The 14071-nt window shown below is 37.1% G+C and overlaps 1 protein-coding gene across 18 annotated transcripts in view; it reads left to right on the top strand.

The window, feature by feature from the left end:
* Wnk1 (WNK lysine deficient protein kinase 1) overlaps window positions 1–14071 on the top strand; it is a 124255-nt gene that overhangs the window by 28659 nt on the left and 81525 nt on the right. For all 18 annotated transcript variants that reach the window (XM_034511988.2, XM_076940449.1, XM_076940447.1 and 15 more), the window contains exons 2-3: window positions 4966–5138; window positions 12139–12359. In XM_034511988.2, coding sequence (XP_034367879.1) covers window positions 4966–5138; window positions 12139–12359 — 394 coding nt within the window. The remainder of the gene's footprint in view (window positions 1–4965; window positions 5139–12138; window positions 12360–14071) is intronic.

The raw sequence follows: 14071 nt of genomic DNA, 5'->3' as shown, positions 1-14071 counted from the left end.
AAAGTGACAGTAAACTGAGATTCTCAAGTTTGTTTTGGTTTTTGTTTTGAGATAGTCTCACTATGTGTAGCTCATGCTACCTTGGAACTTGTATGTCTTAATCCAGGCTAGTTTCAAACTCATAATATTTTTTCTTCAGCCTTCCAAGTGCTGGTATTACAAAGCATGAGCCTCTATGTCTAGTAATAAAGTATAAATTTTAAATTGGGTGCTGCATATACCTGTAGTTCTGCTACTTGGGTGGCTGAGGCAGGAGAATCACTTGTGTTCAAGACTAGTCTGAGTAATATAGCCACACTCCCATCTCTCTTTGCTTCTTTTTTTCTTGGTTAGCTTTTTATATTTTTGTTTTTATTTTAGATAAGGTCTCAATATTTGATCAGACTGGCCTTGAACTCTGCACTCCTAACCTCCCCATTATCTTTTAAGAGTTAAAGAGACTGAAAATGAAATACTGATGTTGTGGCTGTACAATGGAAAATTGATCTACTATGAAATCAAGTACTAAATGATTAGTACTATCATCTCCTCAGTCATCTAGCCTCATTTACTTAGACTTTTACTAATTTCTGGACAGTTCATACAAGAATACAATAATTGTGTCATCATGAATAACGAACCCTAGAGGACAGGTGAGGTGGCTTTGTGGATAAAGGAGCACAGCCTTTGAGCTAAAATAAAATACAAAAAGATGTGAAAGAGAGCTTGGTTTATTTTTTTTTAAACATTACTTTAAAAAATTATTACTTTCATTGTTGTTGGATATGTGTGTTAGAGGTGAGTGGAAAACTTGTCCAAGCCAGTTTTCTCCATCTATCATTTGGGTCCTGGGAATTTGTAACATGTTATCAACCCTGTAGTTTTGAATGCTTTTACCTAACTAACTAAGCCGTGTCTCTAGCCCAGTGAAATAATGTTTTTGCCAGTCTTCTAGTAAGAGTTTAGAGAGCAAGCAAGATTCTGACAAGGAAGAAGTCCAAAGAGGATGTGGAAAAACTTGCTTATGAAGGGGAATGTTGTATTAAACTAATTATTATGACTCGTTCAAATGTATAGGGTTGCTTCTGTATGAGAAAAGAGGAATCTCTCCTCTAGGAATTGGGTTCCTTGGAAGTGATGGCTAGAAAACTCTCTTAATAAATTCTTTAGTTTGATCTCCACCCCCCCCCCCCTCGGGCCATTTTCTCTTAGGTTTTTTTTTTGTTTTTTGTTTTTTTTTTGTTTTTTGTTTTTTTGAGTTAGCATAGGTCATACTATATAGTCCAGGCTAATCCTCCTCCCAACTCAATCTCATAAGTGCTAAGTACAGTCATGCCCAGTTTAGCTTTGTTTTTTAAGTGTGTGTGTGTGTGTATGTGTGTATATATGTATGTATGTATGTATGAGTGTATGTGCATGAGTGTGTTTAGGCCAGAGGGCATCTTTCATCTTTTGAGGAGTTAGTTCCCTCCTTTCACCATGTAAGTACTAGGGATTGAAGTCAGGACATCCATTTTATGGGCAAATGCCTTTATCTGCTGAGTCATCTCTCTGGCCCTTAGCCTTGTTTTTGATATTGTGGAAGGAATAATGACTAGACTTTTTCCCTTTCTTGAACTTCCCATAGATACTTTTGAGTCTGACTGCTTATCCCTGTAGAGTTTTGTTGTTGTTGTCTTGGTCTACTTTGGTTTTGAAGTGGTTTTGTTTGTTTTGTGTTTTGGAGAGAACAAAGTCTTCTGACATGAAGAAAAACTCAATCCCGAGTGCTAAGATTATAGGTATACCATCACCATGCCTAACTTGGCCTGTTTTTTGTTCTTTATGGGTAACCACCCACCCACCCCAGTCTATATTTCATACTTACTTGCATTTTCATTTATGCTCACCTCACCCTTATATCTGGAGTAGGTGCTCTGGCACAATGCCTTTTGTATCCTTGGCTTTCTTAAGCCCTATTAATAATGATAGTTTAAAAAAGGTAATAAACAAGAATGTGTTGTAGTAACAAGAAAATTAGTATGATTGTGGTATCGGAGAATAAGGAGCTATGAGAAAGCAATGAAAAATGAGAAACAGTAAAGATAAGTCCCACATGCACACATGTATGCATTTCTACATATAAAGTCTTATAAAGAGTGAAGGTTGAGAGTTTATTTTATGTTATTATTTATTTATTTATTTATTTATTTTTTGTTTTTCGAGACAGGGTTTCTCTGTGTAGCCCTGGCTGTCCTGGAACTCACTCTGTAGACCAGGCTGGCCTGGAACTCAGAAATCCGCCTGCCTCTGCCTCCCAAGTGCTGGGATTAAAGGCGTGCGACACCACCGCCCGGCGGTTGAGAGTTTATTTAAGAGATAGATAGATAGATAGATAGATAGATAGATGATAGATAGATAGATAGATAGATAGATAGATAGAAAGATAGAAAGAATTTTCCTAAAACAAACACTTGAAAATTTTATTAAAAACACAATTGATGCCAGGCAGTGGTGGCACACGCCTTAAATCCCAGCACTTGGGAGGCAGAGGCAGGCGGATTTCTGAGTTCCAGGCCAGCCTGGTCTACAGAGTGAGTTCCAGGACAGCCAGGACTACACAGAGAAACGCTGTCTTGAACCAAACCTAACCCAACCCACAATTGATGTACATCTGTACATTTATAATCCCAGCATTTGGGAGACTGAGGTAGGGCTGCAATTTCAAAGTCATCTGGGGATATATATCAGACCCTCTCAGAAAAGTAAAAAGAAAAGGTTGTTTAAGCAGATTTATGACACTGATTAAGCAACAGAATATAGTTTTACACTCACCAAATTGACAAAATTGATGTGTTGTAGATAACTACCACATGTGCTCTTGAGCATGTGTAGCAGTGGTAACCTTCAGACATAAGGGAATTTCTAGACTGGCATTAATTTATAAATAATAGAAGTTCTAGGTCAACTTGCCATGTCTAGTCAGTATTTACTGTGCCTCAGAGAACTTGTATCTTGTTCTTTTTATATCTTCACATGGTGGAACAGATTAATTTCTTCCCTGAAGTCCCTACCCCTTCCCCCTCTTATGAAATCACTATCTAAAGAGACTACCTCCTAATATCTTTGAGGCTAAGATTTTAATGTGAATCATTTAGATCATAGCAAAAACACAGAAGAGCAGAAAAGAAATTGCTTTAGTTATCAAAGTATCATTTTCTAAAAGTGGCATTGTATATATCACTAATAGAGTCTATGATGAGTGTAAGATCTAATAGCTATGATTTCCAAGTAGTGATTAATCACTACTTGGCATTTTGGCATATCTATAATTTGTTATTTGATTAAGTCCAACAGTGATAGAATTTGCAGGTAATGCAGAATACTGTTAGATGTTTATATTCATAATTAAGAAATAGTAAGTCTTAATTCAAAGTTAATGAAAATTAACATTTATTTGTGCAAATCTATAAATCTTTAAAAACATTTAGATTTATTTTATGTATGTAAAGGAGCGTGTACATGCCTGGTGCTAGAGGATGTTGGAAGAATGTGCGTTAGATTTCCCGGTTTTGGAATTATGGATGGTTATGTACTATTATACTGGTGCTGGGAACTGAACCTGGGACCTCTGCAAGACCAACAATTACTTTTAACTGATGAGCCATCTGTCCAGTCCTGTAAGTTTGTAAATGAAGAAGTTTGTGAATCTTACAAGGAAATGTCTAAGCTATGCTTGGTGCCACATGCCTTTAACCGCAGCGCTCAGGAAGCAGAGGCAAGTACATCTCTGAGTTCAAGGTCAGTCTGGACTATATAGTTAGTTCCAGAACAGCCAGGGCTATGTAGAGAGATCCTGTCTAAACAAAACAAAAGCTCCAGTGTTCTGTTAAATAGTTATATATACAAGCCCAAAAAGATAAACAGCACAACCTTATTCGTGTTATTGGAGAAGCAAGAAATGAGTAAGTGCCTAAAGATTCCTTAGTAGGTAATATAAAAATTGTGCAATTTTAAATGTTCAATTTTTTTTTTCAGAGTATAAAACCCAATGATTCTTTTATACCTAAATTTAGGATAGTGTTCATTCAAGGGTAAGGAGTAGGAATGAGGGTCCACTCTAGTTACACAAAGGACTTTAAATTAGGTATATAATATCAAAATCACTTGGTTTTGCTAAAATATTTTAATATTAATCACTTTTAGTTTGCTGGGGATACTACTTTAAAATATCTATACTGAGAGTGACTAAAGATAGTTTCCATTTTAATAAACAGAACAATCAAGACATTGTGTATATGGACTTTGTTAAACTATAAAACCAAATTGGATCCTTTTCCCATTCTTCATTTCAGATAGGAAGTAAATTAGCACCTGTAAAGGCACCAAGAACTTAACACATGATGAAAACATACTTACTAGATTGCTTGATTATGACAACAATTTTGTTAGATTATACAGCATATTCATAGAAAGTTCAAATTAGTACAAAGATGTAACTATATTTATTTAATCTTTTATGTTGTTTTTTTTCAAGACATGTTTTTTTCTGAATAGCCTCGATAATTAAGTCTTAGCCTTCAAAGACCTATAACTATTTTGTGACATTAGTTGCCTGTTTCTAACAATTACTGACTTATCTTGGAAGTGACAAGTTAACTGTATCTTACAGAATGAGATTATATTTTAGACATTGAAAAATGATAAATAATTTCAAGCATCACTTTATAATTCAGTTTCCTTAAATGTGTAGTAGTCTGTTCTCAAACTCTTACGGCATGCAAATGACTAGTAGTGTTTCTGTTTCATTTTAATGCTATTATTAATGTATAATTAGCACATTTTATTAGACAAGTTTTGAACTTAGTCTTACTGCCTCATTGAGGCTACCTGAGTGCTGAGATTGCAACCATGTGCCATCATGACCAGCTTATTTAGCATCCTAATATAGCTGTGTGACTTGTGTTTTATCATTTTAAATCACATTGTTTTGTTTTTGCCTTTTAGGATCGAAAGTTAACAAAATCTGAAAGGCAGAGATTCAAAGAAGAGGCTGAAATGTTAAAGGGTCTTCAACATCCCAACATTGTTCGATTCTATGATTCCTGGGAATCAACAGTAAAAGGGAAAAAATGCATTGTTTTGGTGACTGAACTAATGACATCTGGAACACTTAAGACGTAAGTCAATCAATATTTTCCAGATAATCTCTTGTTTTGTTTAGCCTACTATACCAGAAATATTCCTTTCAACCTCTATGATACAATTTATTTTTCCTATTCACAAAATCCTCTTGTATGTAAAATAATATGCTTATTTATCTATTACTATTGAAATGAGTTTGTTGCTGAATAAACCTAGTTAATTTTAAGCCACATTGAACGGCATTTCTAAAATTGAGCAGTTGATTAGAAATCAACGCCAAGGTTGCCCTCTAGTGGTTAAAATGAGGTTAACATGTAGTTGTGAACCACTAGACATGGATGCTGAAAGCTGAACTCAGGTCCTCTGCAAGCACTTTTAACTGCTAGATCATCTCTCCATCTTTCTCTTGATGATGATGATGATGATACTCATTCAGACTCCTTATTATTCATATACTTGCTTCTTCTAGACTTTGTTGCACAGTGTCTGAAACTTGATAAATATTTGAGTGGATTAAAGAAAGTTGTGTGTCTATCTACATCTTTAAATTCTTTTCACTGTTACCAATACCTAGTTGCTTGTCAGTAGTCTGTCAGGCCTATGTAAGAGCACATTATAATGGCTTTACTTGTGTCTTGCTTGCTTATTTATGTGTTTGTATGTTTTTAAAGTCACGATTATGAAGTTAGAGTGAAAGCTCAGTGGTTAAGAGCTCTTGTTGCTTTTGCAGAGGACCTATGTGTGATTCCCAACACTCACATGGTAGTTCACAAACATCTATAATTCCAGTTCCAGGGGATCTGACACCTTATGACTTCTGTGGACATCAAGTTTGCATGTGGTGCACACATAGATACACAGGCAAAAACATACATGAAATTAATGAACCTACTAAAAGTTTTCATGATTTTTTTAAATTCATGTGTAAATGTGTATATCTGTGAATGTATGCCATATGTATGGCAGTCTTTGCAGGGCGGAAGAGGGTGACAGATTTCTTAGAGCTGAAGTTACAGGCTGTAGTGGGCTGTTTATTATGGGTGCTAGGAGCCAAGATTACACAGAGAAGCCCTGTCTTCAAAAACCCTAAACAAAGAAACAAATAAATGTAAAATGTAACGAAAATGTTAAAAAATGCAATAAGAGCTGGGCATTATGATACATACCTTTAATGTTAGCACCATAGGAGACAGAGTCTTATTATGTAGCCTTGGCTGACCTGGAACTTGCTACGGAACCCCAGCGGGGCTTAGAATGAAGCAATACTTGCCCTTCTACCTCCAGAGTGCTAGAATTACAGATACCACGCCATGCAGTATAGTTTATTTGTTTAGGAGAAGGAAGAGGAAGAAGAGGAGGAAGAGGGAGAAGAGGAGGAAAGAAAGAAAAAAAAAAGAGAAGAAACAACAACTATATTAGAGTATAACTTAATTGGTTCTTACCTAGCATGCACAAAATACAAAATACCGGGAGCAGGCTCTTATGAAATTTTAATGATTTGCTCTTAGGCCTCCTTTGTACTCAGTACTCAGGAGGCAGAGACAGGCAGGTCTCCATGAGTCCAGTCTCTTATCTAATTCCAGAGCAGCTAGGGACACTTAATAAGATCGTCTCCCCCACCCCCCAAAATTGTTCTTTGATAATTTCATATATGAATATTGTATATTCTGATTATTCTTTCATCCCTCTAATGTCTTCCCAATTCCTGTCACTGTTCCTTCTCCTCACAAGTCTTTTCCCCACATTCATGCCTTTTTGTTTTATGACTTGTTGAGTTTAACCTGTGTGAACATGAGTTTGGAATTGTCTGTTGGAGCCTGGTGGGCTTACTAGTGGGTACAAAATTGAAAGTGACATCTCCTCCCCCATAACCAGAAGTTATGTAGGGTGGGATTATTGATAACCAGCAGTTAAGTAGGGTGGGATTGGGGTGGTGGTGTATGTAGGACCCTGGGAAGCTCTGTTTTCCTATCCATGATTGACTGTTGACAGGCCCTATCTTATATAGAAAGATGCAAGCTTCTGTGAGATGATTATTGGGATGGTAGAGTCATTCCTGGAAAATAGCATTCTATAGTTACTTTTTATTGTTGTTGGGTGTTGGATTTTATTTATTTATTTATTTATTTATTTATTTATTTATTTATTTGAGACAGGGTTTCTCTGTGTAGCCCTGGCTGTCCTGGAACTCACTCTGTAGACCAGGCTGACCTCAGGTATCTATTTGCCTCTGCCTCTTCAGTGCTGGGATTAAAGGCATGTGCCACCACTTCCCTGCCATCCCCCATAGATATCACTATCTTTGGATCTTATAGTTTCCTGTCCCAATTCCACAAGTTCCCTAAGATTTAGAAAGGTTTTGCTCAGAGTTGAACATTCAGCTATCACTTATTTTCACTAACTTGAGCAGCTATGAGTCTCTGTATGTACATTCATTACAAAGAGAACCTTCTTTAATTAAGGCTAAGCAAAGCATTTGTCTATGTGTATAAATTTAAACATTTTGAAGGCAGTTTCCTATGTCACTTTTGCTCACCAACAGTTCTAAGTTCTTATCAGTGAGTGGTTCTCAACCTGTGGGACAACCTCCACAGGGGTCAAATATCAGACATTTACATTACAGTTCATAGCAGTAGCAAAATTAAAGTTATAAAATGGCGATGAAATAATTTTATGGTTGCAGTCACCACAACATGATGGAACTATACTAAAGGATCACAGCATTAAGAAGGTTGAGAACCACACTTCAGATCCTAAGACCTCCTGGCCATGAGTTTTTGATCAGGGTTATAGTACCAGGTATAGAGTTCTCTAATGTATAGAAAACAGTGTTTAACAGCAGTCTTCCACTACCTCTGGCTCTTATAATCTTTCACCCCCCTCTTTAGCAATGATCCCTGAGCCACAGAGTTGTGACATAGATGTCCCATTTAGGGATGAGCAGTCTGTAAGCTCTAATTCTCTCTACATGTTTACTACTTGTTAGTCTCTGTATTCATTACCTGCAAAAGAAGCTTCTGAGGTTTGAGAGATGTACTATACAAGTATAATGGTAAGCCACTAGGAGTCACTCTAGTACTATGTCTATTTCACAGAATAATAGTAGTAGGGCTATTTCCCCTAAGGCTTATGACTTACTACTAGGCATAGTAGTATCAGGCATGGGTTCTGTCTTAAAGTCAGTCATAAAGTAGTAGTTGCTTACTCCCATAACATTTTTGTCAATATTGTATCAATGGCATTTCTTGCTAGGCCAGTTCTTATTGTAACTCACATGGATTCTAAGCTGGGTGAGACTATTGATACCTTGAAGTACTATGAAAGTTTATCAGTAGGGAGGAAGTTTCCAGCTTGATTTTTTTTTTTTTTCCCCTCCATGTCAGCTATGTGGTATCCTCAGCAGTAGGGGCTTGCCATCAATTTCTAGGGGGTAACCCAACAATAGCAATAGGCTGTAATGTTAGGGGTCTATGGTACCCCGGTACTGATCATTTTTGTTTTTAGTTAACTGGTTTTGTTTTTAATAATATTTTTATTAACTCTTAGAGAACAGCATATCTTGATTATATAAATTCACCCTTCTCCCTAAAATCAAGTTTTGAAAATTAAAAGTAATTGGGGGCTGGAAAGATTGTTCAAGAGGTTTTCTTGTATAGAACCCTAGTTCAAGACCTAGGGGCTGGGCAGTGGTGATGCACGCCTTTAATCCCAGTACCTGGGAGGCAGAGACAGGTGGATTTCTGAGTTCAAGGCCAGCCTGGTCTATAGAGTGAGTTCGAGGACAGCCAGGGCTACACAGAGAAACCCTGTCTCGAAAAAAACAAAAACCAAAAACAACAACAACAAAAAGACCCCACAGGTTTACAACTGTCTTTAACTCTAGTCTTGAGATCTCAGACTCCCCACTTCTGACCAACGTGGACACTAGGCACACACTTGGTGCACATGTGGTCAAAGCACCCACTTGCCTTTGCTATTAGGCTTATGTAATTGCTACATCCAAATGTAGAATTTTAATTTTACTCTTAGATTCAGATCTGGTGTAGGATTTCCAAAAAAATGATTACTATAAAGATTTTATTTATATCACCTCTTCACTAATTTAGCACTAATATTATATAGATTCATTTAAAACACATTTCCTAGCTAACACTTGTTTTTATATTGATTTTTATATTTGTTAAATGTACATTTTATATAAATACAGATTTTTTCCCCAAATGCAGATTTTTCTTTTCTATAAATAGTTGCATATACTTTAAAAATAATAATATGAAAATAGATAATTTTTTTCTTCCTTTACCCTGCATATGTACAGATAAAATGCACATCAGGGTGCAATTCCCAAACAGTATCTTCTCTCCAGTGGTAGATATTGTCAGAGACTTTTGTGCCATTCTTTTCCTGTTAATCACTTTGTGGATTCTGTTGTATGTGTACATATTTCATCAGTTACCTAGAGACTTGGGACAAAAAATATATAGAACTGAGGACTCTTTTTCTTTGACTACTTTCTGGAATTTCTCCCTTCCCTTCTTAAATATTTTATTTTTTGAGGTTATAATATAAGTATATCATCTCTTTACTCCCTTTCTTTCCTCTTAGCCCTCCATAGTACCTGCTCCCCTTGGCTCTCTTTCAGATTCATTTCCCTTCTCCAGTTTATCAATTGTTATGGATGTGTGTATATATACATATTCCTAAGTATATAAGTACCTACTCAGTCTATATAATATTACTTGCAGTATATATTTTCAGGGCTGACCATTTTGTAGTTGATGAACCCTATTGGTGTGCTTTTTTCCAGGGAAAGACTAATTTTCCCACTCTCAACAGTCCTTAGTTGCTTATAGGTCTTTGTCAAGGGTTATATTTTGTCCCTTCCATGTTAGCATGTCTATTGATGTTGTCTTTGTTCAGGTGATGTTTAAGCAGATATGTTAGACTGTGGGTGAAGCTTTTGATATTTCTAGAAAACACAATCTTAGCAAACCTCCTGCCCCCTGGGCTCTTAAATTTTTTCTGCCCCCTCTGCCCCTTCTTTCACAGTGATGCTCGAGCCTTATTAGGTCCAGGCACTGTATTATAGATGTATCAGTTATTGTGGGTCCCTTGTTCTGGAGGGTGTCCCACGATGATCTCCCGACTGGAGACAGGTTGAGAGTAGGGAGGGCTCACTACTGTCTCTGTGCTGCCTCCGGCCTTCGGTCTCCACTGTCTGTAGGTCTCTGGCCTGCCTGATTCTGAAGGTCGAGGCCAAAGGACACAGTGTGAGCAGGAGGGGAGATTGCCTGCCCCCGCTGCTGACTCTGCCCACTCACTGCCACTGCCGCTGACTGGTCTCTCTCAAGTGCTGTACCTGTCTCTCCACGCTGAGCCGGCTAGCTGGCAAGGAGGCAGTTCGGTGTCCCAGGCAGGTTCCGGGAGAGCAGAGCTCTTCCCAAGTGTTACAGCTCTTGTGACAGAAACTCTTGGACACCAGGATGATTCTTGAGCGCACTCTACTTCCCCTAAATAGAGCCCTTATATACAGTTTTGGGGTGGGTTAGGGTCTGGCAGCAGATAATGTCTATTGGCTTGACCTGAGAGCTTGGAGATACTTGATCTGCATGTGGGAGAGCCTGAGGGACTGATGGTCATAAACCTCTCTGTGGGAGGGGTTGTTGGAGGACTGAAGCTAAGTGAAGAGAACCAGGGCCTGGGAGCAGAGCTGAACTTTGCCATCAGATAAAGGTTCCGGGGTTCGAAACTCATGCTCAACCAAACACCCAGCTGCTTCTCACAGCCCACTACCCTACAACTTATATCTGGGCTCTACAACTCTGCATTTTGAGCAGCTGTGCTGTAATGGTCTCCATCTGCTACTAAGAGATCTTTCCTCATTTTAGGGTAAAAACTGCAATTATCTCTGGTTAAAAGAACAAATATTTAAAATGTAGTTAGGGATTATGTTGGTATAGTAAAGTGGCAGTTGTAGAAGGTCCACAACTTCATTAGCCCTAGGTAGTTAGTCGCCTAGATTTCTTGTAGTGGGCATGAGGGCGTGGTTTCCCTTTTGTTAAGCTGGTCTCTTTCTTTCCTTTTTAAAAGTGTATTTTATTATTATGGGGGGGGGGAGGTAGGCAGGTGGAGAGGTGAGAAACTATGAGAATAAATAGAATATGAATGAGAATAATATGTATGTGCTAGTCCAGACATGTGCTGTGGCACAAGTATAGAGGTAGAAAGACTAAATCCAGAATTCATTTCTTTTCTTTCACCATGAATTCCAGAAATCAAACTTAAGTCATTAGTAGTGTGCAGCAGGCCACGTACTCTTCTCCTTTTTGATTTTTTTTTTTAAATGTGTGTGTGCACATGCAGGTGCCATATGCAGGTGCCCAGAGAAGCCAGAACAGGGTGTTGGAGTCCCTGGAGCTGGAATTAAAGGTAGTTATGAGCCACCTGGCATGAATGCTGGGAAATGAACTTAGTTCTTCTGGAAAACCACAAGTGTTCTTAAACACTGAAGCATCTCTTTACCCCATCCCCTTTCTTTACTTATCAGCACTGCATTGCAGTCATAGAACTGTTGTTGAACCATGCCCCAAAATTGTTCCATTTACATTTACTGAATTGTGTCTGCACATACACATATCATAACATGCATATGGAGGTCAAAGAACACTTAAGGGAGTCCGTTATCTCTTTGAGTCATGGGGTTTGTTATCAAGCAACCTGTAATTTCAGCTCTAGAGTATTTCTAGAGTATTTCACAGTCTCTTCTGACTTCCATACATGGACAGGTGCATGTACTTTCCCCACCCATATGCATGTGAAAATATATGTGTATATATAAAGTGTTCTTTTAAGCTCATTTTTCTTGTTTTTTGATAGAATTTCATTTTAAATTTATCTTAGTCCCTTAAACTTATACTGAGGTTCAGTATTCCAAATTTGATATTCCTATCTTTGGTATGTCAGAATTTAATGGAATTCTTCAAAGCAGAACCTCGTATCATTGATAACCTGTTTGGTTTACTTTGCTTTTTCCAGGTACTTAAAAAGGTTTAAAGTGATGAAAATCAAAGTTTTAAGAAGCTGGTGTCGGCAAATCCTTAAAGGACTTCAGTTTCTCCACACACGAACTCCACCAATTATTCACCGGGATCTTAAATGTGACAACATCTTTATCACTGGTCCTACTGGCTCAGTCAAAATTGGAGACCTTGGTCTGGCAACTCTAAAGCGGGCTTCTTTTGCCAAGAGTGTGATAGGTATGTTTCCAGTGTGCTTTTGGAGCCAGTTTGGCCTTTTGACATAGCTTTTCTTTAGAAACTTGACCCTATCATATCTTTTCTGACATGAAAATAAACCTTTAGGAATTCACAGTTTGAACCTAGTGATCAAGTCTATTTAAATATGAAATGAGGGATTTTTTAAATATTAAGCTTCTAAAATTCTTTTGAAGATTATTGATATTTTTATAAAGTTATATTGAAGAAGTAAGGTGAACTTCATTGATACAATATCTTGTTCTTACTGAGTCATCCTGCTAATACTTAATATTTTATATTTTATTTATACAGTAAGAGCAATATGTTGCTTTTTTCATCAAAAAATGGAATTTATATGTAGTTCAGCTTCAGAAATGTCCACTGGGTATATGTTCAAGAATACCTGTCTGTAAAAACTTGATTTGAAAATTAGAATATATGGGAAGGTACAGTGAAAGGCTAGTCTCACCAGCTTTCCTTTACTCCCACCTTTTGGAATGAATGATATATCTAAATTAGGTTTCCCAGCCTTAGTCCTCTGGATGTCTGGCTCTAGACAGTTGTGTAGACATATTGTAGAATTATTTCATAGCAATTCTGAGTTCTACCACACTATACTAGTCTTTTTTACTACTAATTGTTCTCACCAAAGTGTTTCCAGACATGGCTCTCGGTAGAGCAAAATTAACTCTATTGGGAATCATTAAGTAGTCCAAAGAATGAGTGACTTTTCAGAGTTTTTGAGTCACAATTGGGAAAAAAAATAATGGCTGTTTGATAAGGTTTAGCTCTCTGAAACTTAAAAATTTGCAGTTCACATTCTATTCTGCTCTCTAATAGGTTATAGTATTAAAAGCCCATTCATTAATAGATGAGCCAGAATCCTAAGTACCGATGAGAACATCATAGCACACCAGTCATTTGTATTTCTTTATTTAAAGACCAAAACAAAAACAATGTTCTCATTGGAATATTGTGTAGTTAGGATTTCTAATGCTGTTTATATGTATTCATATAATACATTAATAGGAAAAATACATTTGAAGCTAAATTGCCATTTTGGTTTCTTCATAGGAAGCATTTAATTATCTGTGACATCTTAAAATCATGGGTCCAACAGGTTTTTCCCCCTTTGTCTATAAAATCATACTATACATACTTATTCTTGGAACTGAAGTTAAGTTTATAAACCATTATAAAATCTAATCGTGTAGTACCAGATACTACACGATTTGTAAGCCATATATATACATACATACATATATATATATATATATATATATATATATATATATATATATGGCTTACAAATTAGTCCGTATTTGAGTTCTATATGTATATGCATATTTGTTTTTTACCAGTAGTATGCCCCTCACTATATCTCCTATATCTGTACTAGGCTTATTTGTGTACTGTAGGTGAGAAGGTAATTATGAAGAAAAGGCACTGGTGAGTCGCCTTTACAGATGATTACATTTTGTTATCTTAAAAAAAACATTGAATACAGAGGGGTTTTTTGTTTTGTTTTTTCTGCAAGTCTTCCTTAAAAAAAGTACAATGGCAAGAGAGTAGTTGTGAATACTCTTCTAACAACTGTCCCACCACCAAATGCCTTTAATCCCAGTACTCAGGAGGCAGAGGCAGGTGGGTCTCTGAGTTTGAGGCCAGACTGGTCTACAGAGTGAGTTCTAGGACAATCAAGGCTATAACAG

This window comes from Arvicanthis niloticus, chromosome 9 (assembly GCF_011762505.2).
Source record: "Arvicanthis niloticus isolate mArvNil1 chromosome 9, mArvNil1.pat.X, whole genome shotgun sequence".
NCBI classification, from domain to species: domain Eukaryota; kingdom Metazoa; phylum Chordata; class Mammalia; order Rodentia; family Muridae; genus Arvicanthis; species Arvicanthis niloticus.
Note: the sequence above shows the minus strand (reverse complement) of the source record. Positions and strands in the feature narration are given on the sequence as shown.